We start from the raw sequence: 21,648 nt of genomic DNA, 5'->3' as shown, positions 1-21,648 counted from the left end.
ATCTGTCTGTTTCTATCTATCCGTCTATCTATCTATCTAGTCTGTCTGTCTGTCTATCTATCTATCTAGTCTGTCTGTCTGTCTGTCTTTCTATCTATCTGTCTGTCTGTCTGTCTGTCTATCTATCCTTCTATATATTCGTCTGTCTGTCCATCTATCCGTCTATATTTATCTGTCTGTGTCTATCTGTCTATCTATCCGTCTATCTGTCCGTCTGTCTGTCTATCTGTCTTTCTCTTTGTCTCTGTCTATCTGTCTATCTGTCTTTTTGTCTGTCTGTCTATCTATCTATCTATTTTCTTTCTGTTTTGTCTTATTGCTTTCAATCTTTTATTCATTCTGTCATTTATTCTCATCTTGTTTTTTGTTTCTATTTTGTTTCATTCTTTTGTTTTGTTTATTTTTTTGTTCTTTCTGTCTTTTACCCCATATGCTGTATTTTTATTTCTTTCTGTTTTATATATCTTTCTTTCTGTTCTCTTTTATTGCTTCTCTTTCAATCCCTTCTCCATTCTGTCATTCAATCTTATTTTGTTCCGTTTCTGTTTTGGTTCATTGTTTTTGTTTATTCTTCATTTTGTTTTGTTTTTTTGTCTTTTATCAAAAATATTAATCTTTATTTTGTTCTTTTGTTTTTTTATTGCTTCTCTTTTATTTTATTTTTTTTATATTTTGTCTTTCATTCTGTTTTGTTTCTATTTTTCTTTCGGTTCATTCTTTTGGTTTTGTTTATTCTTTCTTTTGTTCTTTCCATATTTTATCCCATGCATTGATCTTTTGGTTTATTCTATTTTTCATAATTTTTTGTTGTTTATTATTGTTTAATTTGGTTGTTGTTCTTTGTGTTCATCTTTTTCATTGATCTTTTATTCTGTTCTTTAATTTTTCTTTTTTCTTGTTCATTTTGGTAATATCTCTCTCTCTCTCTCCCTGTCAGATGAAGCAGTTAAATCAGATGTTCTCCACTTACAGACAGATGTGTCCAGTGCTGCACGTGGTACATATATTTTGTCTTTTTCTGTTTTTTGTAAGTTTAAATAATCAGTTTATGAACAGATTTTAATAAAGAAAATAGGCAATGTCTCACAGGGTCATATTTCACCAGTAAATGAAATGAAAGAAATAGGAAATTATATTTTGGATTGAGAAAATGAGTTCATTTGTGCTAGATTAAGTTGAAGAAAGCATTCAATTATGATCAGTAGAATGTATTAAAATGATCACTATTGGGAATAAAGGTCAATGTAAAATTGTAATGTGTATAGACGGTGGCAGTTCAGCAGACTCTGGGTCCAACGCTCCCTCTCGGCTGGTCCCGGGTCACCGGCTGTGGGCAGACAGACGTGGACGACATGTTCTGGGGCTAATAGAGGATTATAACGCCCTGCGCAAACAGATCACTGAAGCCAAGAGACTCACTGCAGACCTGGAGACACAGATCCATGACTGCGGCAGGGTGAGCACACAAACATACAATATGTTTACATAGACACTCACATACACACATTGCGATGACTCAGACACAGGACTGACTGTGTGTTTTGTGTGTGTGTGTCAGAGTGTGGATCAGCTGAAGAGTGTTTCTGGAGGTGTCAATACCATGCAGCAGGTTCTGGAAGAGGCCGCACGACTCCTCAAACTGCTCTGGAGAGTCTCTGTGCCCTCAGGAGACACGCACTCCCAGCAGGTAACACACAATCAATAAATCAGAAAGATCGTGTATTTTTACACATTCAAGTAATTTGCATAGTGCAACAGAATGACTGTGACAGGACAGATACACTGATAATAAAGGAATTAAAAAAAATAGGATGTAAATAGGGAATTAAAAGATACAAATTCAAAATGTATGAGCAGGTATATTAATATATGCACTACAGAATGTATAGCTATGTTATGTTCAAATTTAAATGAAAAGTGTTGTTAAATAAAAGTGCATGCATGCATCAGAAGTGTTGCTCTACAATTATCTAATGGCCCATTTACATTAAGTGGTACAGTAAGCTTTTAAGGTTGTTTCGGGTGTCAAAAGGTACCTAAAAGTGAACAGTACCTTTCCATGTTTTAGATACATGATGCAAAGGGTACCTAGCACAATAAAAGGGGTTACCAAAAGGCAGAGCTAGACACGCAACTGAACGCTATTGGTTTACAGAGATGCATCATTTGCTCGTGCAACAAGCCAGAATGAAAACAAAGGAACCGCCATTTTTAAATACACAATCGAGACATTACACCATAATACTATATACATGTAATAACGAGCCATGTTCAAACGGAGCTCAAACAAACCTTGTCGTTGTCTTGATAGAGAGCTGGGGTCCGTTCTTCGTACGTGGATTACTCAGTTAGCTGGATTTGGATATTGACGATTTGACACGATCCAGGATCGTTTCGTTCTTCAAAGCTGATCTGAGAGTTGTTGTCATAGCAACAGTTCTGCTAGGTCAAACCTGATCGGGAGCAGGTTCAATTCATATAAACAGGATTAGATCGGCTCAGTTCAAGCAAAGATAATACAGAAAGTATGTTCTGAATTCTGGTATTTTCTTACAGTAGTAGTTACACTTGGGAAAATGGTAAATATTTTTTAACTATATATATAAAGTTACAGTTATTAAAAAAATAAAGTTATTCATATTAATAAAACGTATGCAATCTGCACCCTCAAAATAAAAGTACAAAGACTGCCACCTGGTGGTGCAAAGAAAAAACTTATTAATATGAACTTTTTAGATCGCTTTAGTACAAATTGTGTATAATAGAAATGCACAATATGTGACTTTTTTTAAAAAGCAATAATACAGTCATAAACATGTTTTGATGTTAATATCCCAGTGATTTGATGCTTCACAAAAGTTGCAGACGCCTTTACCAATATCAAAATGCTTTTGTAAACAACCAGTTATTGTTTACACCGATTAAAAAACGGCTACTATAATAAAGAAAATCTTTTCTAAATGTAGAACTAAATACATTGATTTGCATTGAAATACATGATGAATACTCTTGACACATGAAAGTGTAAAGCCTGCAGCTCACAACAAATGTGGAAGGTTATTGCATCTCATATTTAACAAACCGTTTACTGCTAATTTGATGTAATTTTGCTCACATGGATAATTGAATATTAATCAGATGATGTCATTACACTGCTGTGCCGTCAGCCAATCGTTGCATTGCTGATCATGATTTCGAGGATCGATAGATCTGTCCTTCTCCACACACACAGCGATCTCAGATCAGTTTATCCAGACATTCTAATCTGATTTGCGAACTTGTTTGAAAAACCAAATTAGCGAGAGATCAGTTATCAAGATAAAAAGATCCAGCATCTGCCAAATCATCTTAGATCATTTAAGCGAGGTACGAAGAACGGACCCCAGAATCTACCCTGTGCCCCGTAGTTTTTTTAAATTTATTTTTTATTTTTTTACAAGGCCGTCTAAAGCGCGATCGATTTCGCTTTCTCGCTTGCGCTCGCCGAGTGCCTATAATTAAAATAACGAACTTCTTGAGCTTTTATTCATAACAAGTGTAGGCCACAAGCCACTTAGATGTTGGAACAAAGAAATAAAATCAGCTCTCTAATTAGGCCTAGGTACATAAACTTAGCCTTTAAATTGGCCAACACACCAATAAAAATAAGTCTTTCTTAACAAATTAAATGAAAATAAATCATAAATTATGACGGGTATTTGGCAATAATGAAATTAAGTTAAGGGCTCTGGCATTTGTTTCGCCACTTCTCTTCACAATCTGGCCTTAAGGCAATGGTGAAGCTGAATATTAAGAGAATAATGCCAACATTAGCCTGTATACTCTGACTACATTATGATTTTATAGTTTAATCATAATTTGAAAATCCTTTACTCATCAAGATTAGGCTACGTGTTTTGTGGAGGAATATTATTGAATTCACTGTAAATAGCTTTAGCGCAGTCCTGCGTTCACTGATTAGAACTGAACACTCTTTCACTGCTGCTGCTAGCTGGCCGGGATGCACTAATCTAGCATGTTATGTGTAGGATTGTTTGTTCATCTTTCACCAGCCAAGAACATCCATTTCATTTTAAATGATAGCGAGTGGCCTCGTCATCTTCGCTATCAACTTGCTGTACATTGCTATTTAGCGCTCTAGCGTAATACGCAGTGTATGAGTGACCGCCGAAATACCTGGTCTGCTAGAATGACCGCTCTTTTTAAACTGGCGGCTGACCTCACCGCAGTCAAAATTCACTATTTTTAACTTCTCCGTCATTGTTTTGTTTTACCTTTGCAGGGATGGATTTTAATGTTGTAAAAAACTATTTGATTACTTTCTGGCACTAATTGAAATGCATCACATGCACTTTACTGCACAAGCCTGGCCCGACCCCATCTAAAATAAAAGAAATTAAGCCCAAACCCACAAAGATCTTTAGCTCTAATGTGAACTACCTGTAGAGCTTTACTGAAGATATTTTCTCAAGCGAAAATGACGACTGAAACTTTCTGTTGTACACCACAAGCCTGAAGGTGACCAGTACCTTACCATACCAAGGCTCAACAATAAGCACTGCCCGGTGGCCCGGGGCCAGTGTGAAAGACACTCGGGACAGTAGACAGGATTGTTACTGGTCCCTATCGGCCAGTAACGTTGAGCACGTTTTTTTCTTTCTTTTTTTTTTTCTTTTTTTTCGTGTAACCTGGTAACAACCCATACAGCGAAAAGATGGCAACATGGCGGCAAAATTAAACAATGAGAAAACGTCTTTTTCTAAAGTCTTAGAAGCAGACAACTACATGGGAACAAAATTAAGAAACTGAAGAAAAAAAAAACAGTTGTCAGTTTGGCAAGCCATTTTTATAAAACATTATTTAGAATTGCGTTAAAATACCAGCATATTACTGCTGCTCTTTCATTTGCATAAAATAAAATAAAATTGCTCATTATACATTTATTATCATATTTAAAATGTTTAAATTCTAGATTCACAGGCATAATTTTGCTATTATTTAAAATATGTGACTAAGAAATAGCTATTAACTTTTTAGTTTTTTTTTGGTGGGGCCAGTGAAAATTTTGGCAGGGCAAGTAAAAATCTCAACCAATGGCCCGATCGGACCCGTATAAAAAGCATTGAATCCTGCATACTGTACCACACAGTGGAAAAAAGGGTACCCAAAAAGTGGTACAGTATGGTTTACTTTTAGGTACCTTTTGACAGTGGAAATAAAAGTGTACCGTATCTAACTGTAACACTTAAAATGCATTGTGAAGTTCTTGAGAACAGTCTTCTTGAGAAAAAGTTCAAACTAAAGCTACCCGGTATTGGACAAATCTGACATTGCGATATTGAGTATATATATATTTTTTTTTATATGAATAATTTCTCCAGATGACTTGAACAGCCCTATTTGTAAAGGATACATTAATTCAGATCTGCAGATATTGCATCTGCATAAAATATTGTAAATAACAAGCACATTTTAATTCAATAGAGCAAAGATTAAAGTGAAATGAACAGTGCTTTATGGTTTACTATGGTGTCCAACAGTATTCAGGTTTAGAAATTGAAAAATTAAATACAAAATAACAGGGTCTTCATTGTATTAATAATTAGATGATGAAACCGCATATTGCATAATCAGCCCACACAGTGTATAATCCAGTGGTTTAGGATTAAAATCTGTGACATTCCTCTTTGTGTGTGTTCAGGACGATATGTTGCAGAGTGAGATCAGTCGTCTGAAGAGTCGTCTGTCTCAGCAGGAGCGCATGTTAAGCGGAGCCGTCAAACGCCTGAGATCCACCAATCAGCTTAAAGAGGGCATGGAGAGAGTCATCATTGACCAACGTAAGAAATACACACACACACACACACACACACACACACACACACACACACACACACACACACACACACACACACACGTACATGTACATGTCACTGATGAGTGTGTGTCTCCTGCAGTGTCTCTGACCCATGGCGTGCTGAAGAGAGCCAGAGGAAACCTGGAGGTGTGTGTTCTGCTTGTCATATTTTTATTTTCTGTGTGCATCATAATGATGATGATGATCGGAAATATGGATCAGCACAAATGTCTTGACACTGATCATACCAATCATTTTCAGTCATCACATAGGAATGATTTCTTCTGATTGCTTGAGTCACGTTCAAAGCTGTTGTTTCTCTGGCTCAGTACTGATAGCCAAGCAACCGTTTTATTTAGTGAAAACTTGCTACAAGACAAGAAAACATGACGGCACTTATAAATTCACTGTTAACCAGGCCATTTTTATTTCAAAAAAATACAATTAGAAAAGTAATATTACTTTGCAATATTGTTTTTGGTGTAATAAATGTAGTCTTGTGTATTGTCTAGTGTTGCCAGCTTAGTAACTTTTCAGACACCCTCAGCTACAAATTTTCAAAAAAGCGATTATCGACTTTTTTGGTGTTGCAAGAGATTTTTGTAGACTATCTTGAGTCCGTACTGTAGCGTTCCTACTCTTGTCAATGAGCTGCAGGTGATGCCGTCAGCCTCAGAGCACTCACAAGTGACTTTCAGCATGAGTGAGGATAAAAGAAGCACTTTAGATCAGAGAGAAGCAGCAATTAAATGCTATCATAAGTACAAGTTAGATTAGTTTGGTTTATTTATTTATATATTTATATATGTTTGTTTTTTTTTTCCAGAATTTTCATGTTTTATATTTCATGCAACATTTAAGACATGCCTCTATTTTTTTCTGAAGTAAATTTTATTTTTTAGAATTTGCATGTTTTAGGTTTCATTCAAAAAAAGTTTAGAGCTTGTCTTTATTTTAAAAAAATATTTTAAGCAATAGGTTTTTGTTTTAGAGTTTTCATATATAAAATTATTTTTCTGAAATAGATATTATTACTTTTTTTTAGAATTTTGCATTTGCATGTTTTAGATTTCATACAACTTGCTCTCAGAAAAATTATTGTTAAATAAAAAATAAAAATTCCCCCCAAATTTTTTAAAAATATTTGAAACAATATTACTTTTTAAATGTTAATTTTAATGTTCATTTTGATTTTGAACTTCACATTTAAATACTGCAAAACAAACTTTAAAATAGATTTTATTTTTTTAGAATTAGGATTTGCATGTTTTAGATTCCATGCAAGAAATAGCTCTCAGGAAAAAAATATATATTTTCACAGATTTTTCCTAGAGTTGTGTAAGTTGGTGTTTTTTTCCCATGTTTTTGTTTTTTGTTCAAGGTGGCATTTATTAAATGTAAAAACTAATTTTTAAAATAATAACTGCTTTCTTATTGTACGTAGATTTAAATGATATAATTATTAATGGCTGGCAACACTTACTATAATACTTACTATTAGAGTGATTTCTGACGGATCATGTGACTCTGAGGACTGAAATAATGAATCTGAAAATTCATCATTAAAATCACTGGAATAAATGATTCAATTAAATTATGATCTACTTTTGAAGTTGTTTTATAGAGCAATAACATTTCACAGTTTGTTCTGTATTTCTGATTAATTAAATGCAGCCTTGGTGAGCAGGAGAAGCTTATTTTAAAACATTTAAAAATCATCCTGACCCCAAACGTTTGACCAGTAGTGTATCTCAGAGAAAAATTATTTAGAAATTTTTTTCTTAAAGCTCTATGGAATGTAAAAAAATAAATAAATGCAGATTTAAAAATATATATATATTTATATATATTTCAAAAAGATTTTTTTAATGTTATAATTTGTATTTATTTTTACATTCCTTAACACCTCTAAAATAATTGTTCACAAAAGTTTCTGAATGTGTTTATTTCACTTAACAGGATCTGTGTTTATGATTTGATCTCTTTAATCCTCCTCTGGTCATCATGATATTAACGCTGCGTCTGCTCTCCTTTATTTCACCTGTATTTCAGTCTAACTATCTGAATGTTTTTGGGCTGAAGGGTCTGCAGGTGGAAGGTTAGTTTAATGAACGTGTGTGTGTGTGCAGATTTCTCTCTTTGCATGACACAATCACTGCATGCTCACTCTGCATCTTTTGTGTCTGCTTGCAGTTGTTTCAGATCTGGTTGTCGCTCCTCTTTCAGGCTTGTGTGGATTTTTGAATGATCATTTGACCCTTTTCTTCATCTTTTATCTTTGTATCCTTTCCCAGGACGTCCCACTGAATGTCCAGTAACCAATCAGAAGTTGAAGGTTGTGGCCAGTACCGGCAGAAGTTCCGCCTGCAGTCAAAACTCCTCCCACTGCAGCTGTTAAGTGGTTATGAATATTCATGAGATTATCATAATGATCATTTTTAATTTATTCAGTGTTTGAGGTACGCTGATGTCCTTCAGAGGTATTTGCACATTTACAGTAATCATTGAGCCGCTGTCAAAGGGAAAGCTTCTGTTTTTATGCTGTAAATAGTTTGAGTTTTTACTGTTTTTCTCTCAGTGGTTTTGGACAGGTACTCTTTGTTATCCTGATGTAAATTAGTGCTTTGTGTACATTACTGATGTAAAAGATGCTGTTTTGAGTAAACTAAACCCTCGTGAGACTGTTGTGTCTCTGTTTTTATATCAAACCACTGGGATTGTAATCAAGTTTTCTCATCATGAACGGTTCATAAGCTGCATCCCAGATTGCACACTGTACACTTACACACTCAACAGCAAAGTTTATGTACAGCTGAAGTCAGAATTATGAGCTCCCCTTTCATTTTTTTTTTTATTAATATTTCCTAAATGATGTTTGACAAAGCAAGCGAATTTTCACAGTATGTCTGATCATATTTTTTTCTTTTGGAGAAAGTCTAAAGTCTAAAAGTTTAAACACCATTTTAGGGACAAAACTATTAGCCCCTTTAAGCTATATTTTGTTTCGATTGTCTACAGAACAAACCATCTGTATACAATAACTTGCCTAATTACCCTAATCTGCCTGGTTAACCTAGTTAAGCCTTTAAATGTCACTTTAAGCTGTATAGAAGTGTCTTGAAGAATATCTAGTCAAATATTATGTACTGTCATCATGACAAAGATAAAATAAATCAGTTAGTAAAACTATTATGATTAGAAATGTGGAAAAGAAAAATCTTCTCTCTGGTAAACAAAAAATTGGGGAAAGAATAAACAGGGGACTAATAATGCTGACTTCACCTGTATGTAGTGTCGTCCCAAATGAAACACTTTTTTTTTTTTTACTAATCGAAAACACAAACCATTTTCCTGATGACGTTTGCCGGAAATAAATGACCAAACTACCAAATAATACCTGCTGTGAGTATAACCACATTCACCATCAGGAGGCGCTATAATCACTCTAGTAGGAGAATTTTGCTTTCACAATCCAAAGTAAATAGTTATCCAACATCAGTGCCTGAAAACTCTGCTACATGAGCAAAGCTGCGGTCGTTGAGTCTGTGAAGTGTTGAACTATACACACTAGGTGTGTCCCAAATGGCATACTTATGCACTTTTCTACGCCATTTTGTAGAATAAGTAGTTTGTTCACACTGAAAACTCTAAACAGAATAAGTGCACTTTAATTACACGGAGGTTGCACTCATTCAGCCGGTAAAATGAAGTGTGTAACACTTAACAGCCGCAGCTTTGCTCATGTAGTGGAAGGGGCGGAGCTTTCAGGCGCTGATGTTGGATTATTTATGTTGGATGGTGAAAGCAAAATTCTCCTACTAGAGTGATTATAGCTCATTCACATAAAACTATTTTGCTCTGTCAGAATATTTCATTTAACTACATTCATGAGATTATTTATGAAACAATCTCAACATTACTAAAGCAAAAGCTGTATTGTTAATGTATAAAATCAGCTCTCATTGATTTTCAACAGTTTATTGTGGTTATAAGACAAATATATGGCAACCGGGACATAAAAAGGTTTCTTACAAAACGTCTGTGGGAACTGATATACTGTACATGTAACTACAAAACCAGTTGAATGCGTGTTGACAGTTTTCATCATCGTCATGAGGAAATAAAGGGAAGGAACGGTTTAAATAGAAAAGGCCCTTTATGCGCTCACTGTAAACTTTGGCACCACTGAACCGGCGTCCTCCAGTCTCTCTCAGATCTTTAACGCTGGACTTGTCTGACGAAGGCCTGCACCAGCTGGATGAACGGCTCCTGGCCCTCCGGCGTGACCTTGGACCCCGGTGTTGGTGGTTTGGTTTGTGGTGAAGGAAGCAAACCGCTGGCTGGAGACGAAGGAGAGCCACGGCGGAAAAACCGGAATAATGTTGACAACAGAGTACTCTAAAAGAGGAGAAAACAAAAGATGAGGAGATGAACTGGACTGAGCGGAAACAATATTAATACTGCAGGTGACTCTTATGCTGTGTTCACACCAGACGCGGAACGTGCGGATAAATGGCGCTATTCGCGCATAAATAGCCGCGTGAACATTTGAGTTTACTCGCTTCATTCGCGCGTCAAACCCCGCTTCATTCGCATGTCAAATTCACATCAGAACAGACGCGGATTCGCGTGATGGGCAGGGCTTCTGTCTGCCCGAAGACTCTAGCTTCATAGCTAAATGGCTAACATTTATTTTCTTCATAAAATCCCAGTGTTAATGTGCTTTATGAAGACTGAAAAACAGCGTCGATACGTTTAGGGTAGTGTCCACTACATACTTTCAGAGGTGCATCCAGCTCTGTGAGCTCATAAACTCCTCCAGAAACTGAACCTGGATGACGGAGGCTTTCAGCGGTGCTTCTGACTGAGCCAAGCCGAGTTTGATGAACTGTTGTCGGTGAAGGCTGGAGGATTTCTCCCTCGGAACACCGACAACAGGTTTTACGTCACAGTCACGCCCCCACAAGAGCAAGCTTCTGATTGGTTAACGCGGCGCGAAAGTACCCCTAAGTTCAGATTTTCAAAATCGAGAGATTTGCGCGAAACGCTCGTTAAGCGCATCAAACGCCCCGCAGGATGTCTATTCGCGCGTTTGCATTGACTTAACATGTAAATCACTCGCGCTTGACGCACGTTCCGCGTCTGGTGTGAATGCAGCATCAGAACAACAATAAAACCAACTCCAGAAGACGTGCATTCCTCACAATCATAGTCTCAATGAGACAAATAAATGATTAACATTGGTTTTGAATACAGATATAAATAAATCAATAAAGACTGATTCTGTAAATTGCAGAAATAACAAACTTGCTCTAAAACAAACAAAAAGAAAAGGTCAGTTTGGAGTGAAAATGATGAGAAACAACGTTAACAATTTTACCCCAAAATCCAAATAAGATTTGTCATGTTAAAAACATCAGCTGTGGAAATGCTTTATTCACATTTGATCAATATAATCGTAATATTTGTGTTTTGCTCTAAGCCAATGATGTTGCACAATCAGGGCATTCTATGTTCCAATAGACTGATTTCACGCGGCCGCCATTTTAAAAAGCGAAATCGAGTCTGCGGAAGGAAGAAACCCGGAAGTATCGTTGGGAGTTAACATTGGAACATTGTGTAGCTGGCTGTATATCTTATCAGCGAAGAGAAAGTGACATAAATGTATTATTCCACCGCCTTCCGAGTGACCCGAAGATCCGTTCTGAATGAATGGTGAAAATAAAAGGGATATCAGAGCTCAGTTTCAGCTAAGTTGAGAAAAACGGCACTAATTAGCTAACGTTTTCTTTCCCGAACACAAGTTTTAGATGCCATTTATCAAACTTGATTTACTGAACTGACTCTTTCACTATATTAGACTCGTCTTGATACTGACTTAAATGTTAACGGGAAATCAATGTTTTTTCTTTTAAGACACTGTTGATGGCTTAAAACAGCGCTGATTTGCCATTGTGTTCACGTGCTCAACAGAAATGACTGTGATTGGCCGAGAAGGTCATCAGTTCACCCTCCGCTGTTTATCAAGCACAAACACAGACGAGCCGAGCGATCTGCTTGATGACTCGACTGATCTTCACGACTGCTTCGTGCTCCAGTATCTGTGTTTGCACTGGGTGAAGAGCAGTAAACTGATGAGCACTGGTGAATACTATGGTAAATCAGCGATGTTTATAAACGCGCTTAAATGTTAGCAGGAAATGGACGTTTTTAAAACTTTAGTAGCTGGACAACACTATTACAGACAAAACGAGGGTGTGCTACAGACGACTGCAGTGTTTCATTGCTCACCGGGTTACATAGGCTGAAGCAGGGAAACAGTGTTTAACTGGTGCCATGAACTGTAGCCTAGGAGGACACTTGAGCATATTACTCTTACAGATCGTGATGTTGTTTGATGCCTAATCTGCCTTTAATTGTTTAAATTAAACTGAACTGAATGATATTAAAGTGATGTTTACACCATTTCTGCATTTTGAAATCTCTGCAACAGCTGGAGGTTTATGGTCCACAGCATGTTGCTGCAAAGTTTATAGTGCTGGTGCTATACTTCCGGGTTTCTTCCCACCGTAGCTTCACTTTGGTTCTTTAAAATGTCGGCTGTGTGAAATAAGCGGATTGACTAGAACAAACGTCAGTCAAGTTAATTCATGAAGGCTAAGAACATAACAAAACAAGGAGGCGTGTGTGAGCTGCTGTAAGGGAGCGCTGTTTTCAACTGAAGCTGATATTAAAAACATTCGCTGTTGAAAGTCTGCGTCTGGTCCAATATTCAACTTCCACAAGTTTTTCTCCTAAATGTACTTAAAGGATTTTTGAAAAGATTTTTTGTAAATAAGAGAAAAAACAAATCTTTTTGCTGTAAATATTTAAAAAAGAAATAGTGTGAAAGTGAAGAGAATGTAAGCATTTGGATTTCTGGGTGAAAATATTTGAAAAAGCTGGTTTAGTAAGTTTTATATTCACATCCACAAATATTTGATAGGATTAAAATTAACATTAAGAAAAACCTTTTATATTTATTCAGTGCAAAAATAATATCTGATGCTGATGACCCTTTATATTTTGTTTTATGTGAATTTTTAGTGAAGTCCTCAATCCCAAAAACAAAACAAAGAAGATTTAGTAAATAGATCAAAGATTTACTTGGACCATGTTGATGTCTGGTCATTGTTTTGTGATGGTGATTCTCGATACTGACCAGTTCTGAGCTCAGCTCCTGCTTGAGTCTCTGTTTGTCTCGGTGTGAAACTGCAGGATCTTTGAGACAACGAACAGCCTGAGAAACCAGCACATAGAAGCAGTTCTCCATAGAAAACATCAGCAGAGACCTGAAAACACACACATGCAAGTTAAAGAGACCCTTCACTTCACACAACCACCATTTCCTCACACTCCAGGGGTCCGTTCTTCGTACGTGGATTACTCAGTTAGCTGGATTTGGATATTGACTATTTGACTCGATCCAGGATCGTTTCGTTCTTCAAAGCTGATCTGAGAGTTGTTGTCATAGCAACAGTTCTGCTAGGTCAAACCTGATCGGGAGCAGGTTCAATTCATATAAACAGGATTAGATCGGCTCAGTTCAAGCAAAGATAATACAGAAAGTATGTTCCCAATTCTGATATTTTCCTACGGTAGTAGTTACACTTGGGAAAATGGTACATATTTTTAAACTATATATATAAAGTTACAGTTATTAATAAAATAAATAAAGGTATATATATTAATAAAACTTATGCAATCTGCACTCTCGAAATGAAAGTACTAAGACGAAAGAGAAAACTTATTGATGTGAACTTTTAAGATCGCTTAGTACAAATTGTGTATAATAGAAATGCACAATATGTGACTTTTTAAAAAGCAATAATACATTAATGCAGTCATAAACATGTTTTGATAGTTAATATCCCAGTGATTTGATGCTTCACAAAAGTTGCAGATGCCTTTACCAATATCAAAATGCTTTTGTAAACAACCAGTTATTGTTTACACCGATTAAAAAACGGCTACTATAATAAAGAAAATCTGCTCTAAATGTGGAACTAAATACATTGATTTGCATTGAAATACATGATGAATTCTCCTGACACATGAAAGTGTAAAGCCTGCAGCTCACAACAAATGTGGAAGGTTATTGCATGTCATATTTAACAAACCGTTTTCTGCTAATTTGTCGTAATTTTGCTCACATGGATAATTGAATATTAATCAGATGATGTCATTATGCAGCTGTGCCGTCAGCCAATCGTTGCTTTGCTAATCATGATTTCGAGGATCGATAGATCTGTCCTTCTCCACACACACAGCGATCTCAGATCAGTTTATCCAGACATTCTAATCTGATTCACGAACTTGTTTGAAGAACCAAATTAGCGAGAGATCAGTTATCAAGATTAAAAGATCCAGGATCTGTCAAATCATCTTAGATCATTTAAGCGAGGTACGAAGAACGGACCCCAGGGATCATACACTCAACAGTTTCTTTCTTCTGTTGAACACAAAGGAAAATAATCTGAAGAATGCTGGAAAAACCGGCCATTGACTTCCATAGCAGGAAAAAAAAAAACACTATGAAAGTCGAGGGATTTTTTTGTTCCAGCATTCTTCAGATTATCTTCCTTTGTGTTCAACAGAAGAAAGAAACTCAAATGGGTTTGGATCAAATGGAGGACGGGAGAAACAAAGCTTGAAACAACTGAATTGCAAAACGATTGACTTTTGAAAGACCTGCTGGTCAAAAGTAAATGCATGACAGCTCAGCCAAATCATGCTTAAATTGACTTTTCAAACATTTAGTGAACTTTACTTAGCTGATCATTTAATGCCATTAACTTAATTATGTCATTTCTCTATGATATCAAAAAATGGTGCATCAAATATCAAAGCATCTGCATAATGTGTGTCCTTTAATCAGTTTCCAAAACAGGCCAACGAGAGGCCAATATCTACTATCATTCCTTTTTATTTTACAAATGCCTCACTGAAAAGTATATATATATATATATATATATATATATATATATATATATATATATATATATATCCTATGTGTGTATATATATATATATATATATATATATATATCCTATGTGTATATATATATATATATATATATATATATATATATATATATATATATATATATATATATATATATATACACACACTTGCCAGATCCCAGATCAGGTTAAACTAGGGCTGTTTCTCAGTATGTGTTCTTCAGCGGTCTTATGTCCTCGTGTAACGTCATCATCAACTGCATTAAGTCCAGTTCCAATACTCAAGACCATTGCGTGAAACTTCCCGTATGTGATCATGATATTGAGGACACACCAATGCAGACTTCAGCACCGAACTCACTCTGGAAGTCCCAGAAGTCATTGCGACTGGAGGTGGGAAGCGCAGCATTTTATATAGATTTTATAAAGTTCAGAGATATCACTGATTTACCTCAGGAGTTTCTGGACATCTTAATAAAGGAATAAACACATTAAGGGTGTTTATTTGCTGAAATTCATAAAATAATCTGATTTATTTGTATTGTGTAACGTATATTTATAATGTTTTATGCAGAGTATATATTGTGAAAAGAGGGAAAACAATAAATCGCTGTATGAATGCTGTAATGTTTAAATCATTTTCCATTAAAAGCATGTGAAGGTCATGTGACCATCAGGAAGGCGGCAGCATCTCATTTCTCACACGATGCGTTCTGTTCTTGGGGTCTCCTGAGTTCGTTCTCGACACATGTCCGTTCACTGCATTCTTGGAATTGAGAAATTGGAAATTGATTCTCCACCAGGGGGGCGATTGTATGTTGTGATATTACACAGATCGCCCCCCAGTGGAGAACCAATGAATTTTTAAAACATTTATGATGTAATAAAGCCCTGATTACTGACATCAAACAGCTTTGCAGGTTTTTTACCGGCTCTGAACCTCTGATTCAAAACAAAACATTCATAAAGATTTCAAAGCTTGATGAAGCGGTGTCTGGGAAAGCCGCCATCACTAGTGTGAAGAGTGAACAACCCCTTTAATCATCATCATCAGACAATAAAAGCAAGTGTGATTCTCACTTGAGTGCCTGTGTGTCTTCAGAGGAAATCAGCGGCTCCTTCTTCTTCTCGATCTGAACACAAAACACCATCATCATCATCAACACAGCATTGAGTGAGCGTTCACACCACCACCGGCGAGAGCAAAGTAACTGGAAGTCATTTATTATCAATGGGAGATTTATTTATTAGTATTTATAAACGTCTACCTCAAACCTCACAATGATGTAAAGAGTAATTAATATTAGAATTATCCATAAGATTTATTAAATTACCCATAAATAGTATTTTATTATCGTCTACTCTCACCCTCACAGTAATGTAATTAATGTAATGTACAGCATTTATTTTTCCTAATACCAGTTATATCAAATATTCTGTCATTTCCGGCTCCAGCTGCATTCCTTCTTGACCAGGGGTCATTAATCTCGTTCCTGGAGGGCCGGTGCCCTGCAGGGTTTAGCTCCAACTTGCCTCAACACACCTGCCTGGGTGTTTCAAGTATACCTAGTAAGATCTTGATTAGCTTGTTCAGGTGTGTTTGATTAGGGTTGGCGCAAAAATCTGCAGGACACCGGCCCTCCAGGAACAAGTTTGGTGATCCCTGTTCAAGACTTTCTCAACTTCATGCTAATGACGCAGTTTCAGAATGTGAGTCGAGAACGCAGTTCAGTAAACTTTACTTCCGTCCACATTAGTTCCCAAGCAAAACAAAGCACAGAAATGGATAATTGCAATGCAGAATGCAGACAAATTAACCTTAACGTGGAGACCAAGGCTATTAAACATCTATCTTAAAGGAGTCAAAAGCCTCCACAAACAGCTTTTGATTGGATTATTTAGTTAGAAAAACAATGAAGACATATTGGATGGTCTCTCGCCAGCAGTGCTGTATATTGAGAAGATCAGAGCAGCAGTGTCACCTCTCCCAGCATGCTCAGCGCCACATTAATGGTGGCCATCAGAGTCCCGAAGGACGGAGCCACGTCTGAGTCAAAAGCAGGAGTGGAGAAACTCAAGACAAACAGAGTCCTGTACTCCGCCAGGTCCATCGCCTGAAACACACACACACACACACACACACACTTGCTTGAAAACTGCAGTTGCGTGTGCAGGAAAACAGACAGACAGACAGAGAGTATGGCATTGCAAATAATGTGCATCAGATGTATTGTCATTTAATACTGCAACTAATATGATAACCACTTTGTTCCCTTTTTTTCTTTTTCTTTTCGTAAATAATAATAATAATAATAGTAATAATAATAATGATGATGATGAGAAGTTCAAATGAAGTGGGTTTTTCCTTAAGGTAAATAACTAGTGGTGTAACGATACACTCAGCTCACGATTCGATATGCATCACGATATTTGAAATAAAAATTGAAAATTAAACTGAAATGCAAATTTTACCAAGTAAACTATTTTTTATGTATTTCTTTTGTTTCAACTTGTTAAACTGAACCTTCTTTAAGAAAATAAATTAAACAGGCCTGTCTCTGGAAAATAAAACAATTTAAAAACTTCTTAAAAATATTATTGAAATGACAGAAACAAAATTAAGGAACGTAAAGTAAAAGTAAAGGTGCAAAAAAATAAGCTTTCTATTTCTATTTCTTTCTATTTTACTGAATTTAACAGTAAGAGCTTAAGGCTTTGCTTGGTCACTTGCGTTTTTTGTGTGTGCAAAAAAAAAATCCACATTTCCAGGTATTTAATTCATATTTAATTAAATTCCTTTAGAGATATCTCTAATTACAATTGTGACGAGTCAAAACTCATTTAGAGATATCTGCAAATATTTTTCAGTGGAAGTCAATGGAGGAATATGACTAGTCATAATATATTTGCAGATATCTCCAATCTGATTTCGTACTAGTACAATTGTAATTGCAGATATCTCTAATTGTCATTCTGACTAGTCGAATTATAATTAGGACTAGTCAAAATATAATTAGAGATATCTCTAAATATATTTATGGATAGTCAGAACAAAGGTTTAAATGCTAAAACGGCTTGCCATACGCGCGCGTCTATCAAAGTCCGCCCTTTGTAGTAACAGCTCTCGGTCAGCTCACGTCATGTGTGATTTTGCGGCGGGAACATTATATGAAGACAGAATGATATTTTAGGGTGAATTGTACCTTATAAATACAGTATGTGACTCTTTCAACACCATTAGGAGGTATCCCTGTCGCTGTGCAAAGTATGTAAATCACTGTGAAGACTTTAAAACTTAGGATGTTTGACCCAGTATGCGTGTCAAAAAGTGGACGAGTCTAAAGCAATGACTGTACAACTGAAATGTTGCCAGACGTCTGATTTTGAGAGGATGGGCCATCCTCTATTTCAGCTCCACTCATCTTGGTCTGCTAACATTACTGCTACTGCAATCTGAACTCACGTGCGACAGCAGGTGGAACGTAGCTCACGTGCAAACAGCTCAACTAATAAGAGAAAACGGACGTCATATCGTAATCAAATCGTCATAACGCCACGATGCATATTGTGACATTTTTGCATCGCAATAAATCGTACAAAGATAAATCGTTACACCCCTATAAATAACCCACTAGTCGGGCAGGTGAAATGATGTTTTTTTTTAAATGGAAAACAAGATTATTTTGCTTACCAGAAGCCATTAATCACCAAACTTTACAGTTTTATTCACATCTACTGGGTTTTTACAGCATTTTTTCACACCATTTATCTGATTATATACATTTTATAGTACAAATTTTTGTTTTCAGTCTGTTCATTTTCTGATTGATAAAATGAGATTCACAAAAACCCTGATGTGTTAAAGGGCCATGACACCCCCACTTTCAGTTCAGGTTGACTGCAGAATTTTCTCAAAAAATGCTCCATGATGGGCGTGGAGCTCTGTGACCAGAGGCAGGAGTGGGCGTGGCTAGCAGGGGAGTAGGAGGGGAGCGAACAACTGTTGTAAGTCGGCTCAAATGAGACACAAACCATGAGGAGACGCATGATCTTATAGTTTACACAGTTAAAATGCAAAGAAATAAACAGTAATTTAATGCCCTGCTACATTTGTTATTCGTAATTTCATATACAGATAACCACAATTTATATCATTATAAATATAAGTGTGGTCATGTAAACACTATAAATGAGGACTTCTCCCTCAATCCCCGGGTCTGAATGCAGACTCTATTTTAACCATTAGCCCTGCTGGTTATCTGGAGGATTTAGGCAAACACAGCAGTACTGCGATGTGTCTAAATGTGAACGAACTCCTGATAAAAGACAGCTTCCGCCATTCTCCAATTCTCGTACTGCTCTCCCAAGAAAAATGCTGCACACAAACAGCTTTGCTTTATCGGCCCTGACAGCATCGTGGGGGAAAATCATGCAACAAACCCCGTGGATCATGGAAACAAACACACACGACCCCTCATGAGCAGCTACTGTGTGCCGTGAGTCCATGGACGTGGTTTTACCCAGTCATCAATTTAGGGTTTCACAGCTTGGCACTGGCAGGTCTGCCTTGCCTTCGGAAAGCACATGCAGTCATGAATAGTTAAAGGGCCATGAAACCCCCTCGTTTCAGCAGTGTGTTTTCACACCTCTACTTTGGAAAAAGTCAGAAAAGTGGGCGTGTCCAGCTCTGTTTAGGGGGGAGTGTCGGAGGAAGAAAAGCGGCTTGGTATGGGAGTGTCTATTTGGGCGCGCTGAATTTCAGAGTCAAAACACACAACCACAGCGGACAATGTGACTGTGTTTACATGGACATCTGTAGTCGAATTATTTGCCAAATTATTAAATGGTGGACTTAAACTGCAGTTTGGCTCTTTCATTCAGGGAATTCATTAATGTCCCTCCCGACAAACGTGATATTTGATTCGAGGATCTGCTCTAAGCGTGTATTTTTCAAGCAATGTTTGATACCACACAGCGAATGAGAGAAAAAAAAACTCAGCATTTCCCGGAAACTTAGATACACACGGTAGGTAGCGTCAGAAAGCCGCGCGTGTTATTCCTGTCACAAAATCCAACACGAGGTTATAGTTTGGTTGTAACTGTTAGTGCTAACTATTGCACTCGGTGCAATAGTTTGTTTGATACGAATAAAATACGAACGGAATAAACAAAGAGCACTGGTCGCTCACTTACCAAATCTGTAGAGACAGGACAATCACCAGCAACTAGAGCCGCGTCTTTTTGAAGAGGAGACTACAATCTGGATCTCAGCGTTTGCAGATGAGAACAGCTCTCAGGTAAACAATAATCCTCCTTAGACACCCAAGTTATTGTTGTCGAGCGTCGCGTACACTGTTATTCCACGCATGAGTCTGCGCTCTCACAGAGAGAAAATGAAAACAAAACTTAACTGCAGCAAACTATAAAAGCAACACTTCACGCTTGTTTTGCCAACACAACGTGGCGTCTTTGCCATCTAAACACTCTGACAGTAATGAATATTAATGAAGTTGCACAATAGAGCGCGCTGATTTATTTGAACCAAGCCTTATTTATTTATGAACCAAGCCTATATAATTATCTTAAACCCGAAAGCTAAAAATTAGCTGACAAAAGCTCAAAATTATCCAGTTTTTATCCAGTGTTGATGCTCAACACACACTAATCTGTTAATATCTCAAAAAAAGTACTCGAGGGCTTCTTGAACCTTTAAGAAATATGTAAAAATAACCTGAATTTTGAACCTCAATTAATCATCCAATGTAATCCAGATATTTGTGATTGAAATGTATGCCAAATAGATTTCATATATTTAAAGGGTCACGAAACACCAACACATTTTTTGGGCTGTTGACAGTCGTATATGTGTCCCACGCTGCTATAAACACTATTAAGACACATATATTTCACTAAAAAGTGTAAATTGGTTGTTTTAGCGTTATTTCGTGCAAATTCGTACTTCCAGTTTGAAACGAAATTTTGAAGCTGCATCACGGTCATGAGATCTTAGCGTGTATTCCAGCATGTAGACTGGCTGTCTGTATCTAGGAGTGCCGTATTATGTCTCTGCATTAATGCATGAGTAAGGCTTGTGTCAAACCAATCAGTGCGCTCTATTGTGCAAATGTTCATTAATGTTACAGTGTTCAGAGAGACGCCACGTACAACAAGCGTGCAGTGGTGCTTTTATTACTTGCTGCAGTGAAGGTTAGTTTTCATTTTCCCGCTATGAGAGCACAGCTGGACTCACGTGTGGATTAGTGCACATGACGCTCGACAACAATACGTGTCTAAGAAACGTTGTTTACGCGAGAGCTTTTCTCATCTGGAAATGCTGAGATCCGGATTTGCTGCTCGTCTCCTTTTAATAAAGACGCGCTTCCAGTTGCTGGGGTTTTTCCTGTCTCTACAGATTTGGTAAGTGAGCGACCAGCGCTCTTTGTTTATTCAGATAGTTCGTATCAAACTAACTATTACACCGAGTGTAAACATGTAAGCACCACAATCAAAACTACCGTCGTGTAGGATTTTCACCGCATTTTGTGACAGGAATAACACACGCGGCTTTCTGACGCTATCTGCCGAGTGCATCCAAGTTTCCGGGAAATGCTGAGGGTTTTTTTCTCTCATTCGTCGTGCGGTAACAAACATTACATGAAAAATACACGCTTAGAGCAGCTCCTCGAATCAAATATCACGTTTGTCGGGAGGGACATTAATGAAATTCCTGAATGAAAGAGCCAAACTGCAGTTAAAGTCCACCATTTAATAATCTGGCAAATAATTCGA

The 21,648-nt window shown here is 36.9% G+C and overlaps 2 protein-coding genes across 44 annotated transcripts in view; one reads left to right on the top strand and one right to left on the bottom strand.

Moving 5' to 3' along the window:
- cdk5rap2 (CDK5 regulatory subunit associated protein 2) overlaps positions 1-21,648 on the top strand; it is a 635,428-nt gene that overhangs the window by 75,229 nt on the left and 538,551 nt on the right. For 19 of the 38 annotated variants that reach the window (NM_001430821.1, XM_087299278.1, XM_087299276.1 and 16 more), the window contains 6 exon segments: positions 938-997; positions 1,266-1,456; positions 1,559-1,687; positions 5,702-5,840; positions 5,958-6,004; positions 8,152-8,536. The exons of 1 other annotated variant lie outside the window; for it this stretch is intronic. In NM_001430821.1, coding sequence (NP_001417750.1) covers positions 938-997; positions 1,266-1,456; positions 1,559-1,687; positions 5,702-5,840; positions 5,958-6,004; positions 8,152-8,175 — 590 coding nt within the window. In that variant the 3' untranslated portion in view covers positions 8,176-8,536. 38 annotated transcript variants of the gene reach the window in all.
- nup188 (nucleoporin 188) overlaps positions 9,820-21,648 on the bottom strand; it is a 71,579-nt gene continuing 59,750 nt past the window's right edge. For 3 of the 6 annotated variants that reach the window (XR_015519768.1, XR_015519767.1, XM_087300461.1), the window contains exons 41-44: positions 16,842-16,973; positions 15,940-15,992; positions 13,059-13,188; positions 9,820-10,255 (exon numbers count right to left, since the gene is read on the bottom strand). Coding sequence is in view for 1 of the 6 variants with exons in the window: in XM_087300461.1 (XP_087156587.1) it covers positions 10,076-10,255; positions 13,059-13,188; positions 15,940-15,992; positions 16,842-16,973 (495 nt within the window). In the remaining 5 variants the exon portion in view is untranslated. Of the gene's footprint in view, positions 10,291-11,015; positions 13,189-15,939; positions 15,993-16,841; positions 16,974-18,676; positions 19,480-20,343 lie in introns of those variants that run through there. The other 3 variants (XR_015519764.1, XR_015519766.1, XR_015519765.1) reach the window with 3 other exon arrangements.

This window comes from Danio rerio, chromosome 21, assembly GCF_052040795.2.
Source record: "Danio rerio strain M-AB ecotype USA chromosome 21, GRCz13ab, whole genome shotgun sequence".
Lineage (NCBI taxonomy): Eukaryota > Metazoa > Chordata > Actinopteri > Cypriniformes > Danionidae > Danio > Danio rerio.
The sequence above is the reverse complement of the archived record's forward strand: the minus strand, read 5'-3'. Positions and strand labels throughout refer to the sequence as shown.